Source organism: Cyprinodon variegatus, unplaced genomic scaffold (genome assembly GCF_000732505.1).
Source record: "Cyprinodon variegatus isolate N-32 unplaced genomic scaffold, C_variegatus-1.0 Scaffold1218, whole genome shotgun sequence".
In the NCBI taxonomy this organism is placed as follows: domain Eukaryota; kingdom Metazoa; phylum Chordata; class Actinopteri; order Cyprinodontiformes; family Cyprinodontidae; genus Cyprinodon; species Cyprinodon variegatus.
Window position 1 is genome coordinate 29,095 of NW_015151671.1, and position 1,697 is coordinate 30,791.

At 36.0% G+C, this 1,697-nt stretch overlaps 1 protein-coding gene across 1 annotated transcript in view; it reads left to right on the top strand.

Moving 5' to 3' along the window:
• Positions 1-238: 238 nt before the first annotated feature.
• The window catches only part of LOC107102212 (tripartite motif-containing protein 16-like), a 26,693-nt gene continuing 25,234 nt past the window's right edge, over positions 239-1,697 (top strand). The window contains exon 1 of the mRNA XM_015401422.1: positions 239-503. Within this exon, the coding sequence (XP_015256908.1) occupies positions 239-503 (265 nt within the window). The remainder of the gene's footprint in view (positions 504-1,697) is intronic.

A 1,697-nucleotide genomic window follows, 5' to 3' on the forward strand; every position in this document is an offset into this window, starting at 1 on the left:
AAAATATTACTCTCTATATAACCATTTGAAATTAAACTTTTTTCGACTCAAAAATTCTATCTATCTATCTATCTATCTATCTATCTATCTATCTATCTATCTATCTATCTATCTATCTATCTATCTATGATCTTAATATATTCAAATGTAACTTTAGCATTTGAATTCTTATCTGTAGGTGTTGTAGGAAGAAAAAGATGAAAACAAAAGAGAAGTCATCTCTGATGTCATCAGAAAGATGGCGCTGCACTGGAGGGAGAAGATGGATTTCATCCTGGGTTCTGTGCACCGACTGGGACCAAACACCAACCGGCCTCGTCAGATCATCCTGCAGTTCACAGGATGCCACTTCAGGGACGAGCTCTGGAGGATCACCAACCTTCATCCTGTCTGCAAAGAGCTGAACATCCGCCTGGCAGAAGATCTCACCAAGGAGGACAGGGAGGCACAGACGTCCTGTGTGGCCCAAAGTGGAGCAAGCAAGGAAAGCAGGACTAAAGACGGTGCTCCTGGGCCCCCATGCCTTCATTAATGGACAAAGAGTCTCACCAGAGACACAACCGTCCAGGGGTTAGAATCCCCAAAATAAGTTGATTCTGAGTGAAAAAGTATTTTCAAGGTTTTGCTACTATTATATCTTCCTAAAAGGAAACCGTTACTGTTCTAATCTCAGCAATCTAGGGTTGTTGATTGTTTTTGCTCTATGTTCAGTTTAAAGACCAATATTCTTCTATTATCTATAAATGCACAGTTTAAGAGACATAAAGAGAAAAAGTATTTTTTTATTATGTAAAGGGAAGAAGACAAATATAATTTTTGTGCAGGAAACACATTCTAAGGATGATGATGTCCAAACAGTGGGGAGATGAAGCTTAGATTAGCGATGGTACTCCAAGATCAGCAGGTGTCGCCATCCTCCTAAATAACTTTAAAGGTCAGATTGTGTCCCATATAGCAGATGAGTATGGTAACTGGATCGTTCTTATTAACATTGATGCTCTAAAATTCAATTATTCAACATTTATGATACAACGTCCGCAGAGAAAACAGAAACCTACCTCATCAAATTGGCTCACATTTAGATAATCTCAGATTAACACACTCAACGGATAGCGTCATAATTGATGTTGATCTAAACCAAGTTCATTTTTTTAGTTTTTTAGATTTTTTAGATAAATATCCTAGTAGATTCTCACCCAAACACCACATTCACAAACTTTTATGAAAAACATAACTTGGTTGATACTTGGAGACATTTAAATCCAGGATTATTTAAATAATTCTGGTTTAGTCCGAAGCATAACTTTAAATCCAGAACTGATCACTGGCTGATTGCTGATCATTTACTATTATATAATATTAGCTCTGATATCTCTGCTGCACCTCTAACAGATCATCTTACTGCAGATCAATGTCCACTCACACACATACTGGAAGTTTAACTCTGCTTAAAACAACGACTACAGCCAGAAAATTAAATCATTAATTAAAGAAATATCCAATTCGGAAGAACAAATAAATGCTACCAAAAAGTGAGAATTTTAAAAATATAAAATACGCCTATTTACCATTTCATTCAGCAAAATGAATAAAAAAAAGATATGGAAAAACAAGAAGTAGACGTTTTTAATCAGTTAAATATTTTCTGCCGACTGAAGACGACAGAAGATTCTAAACCTCCAACCTAAACTAGATTA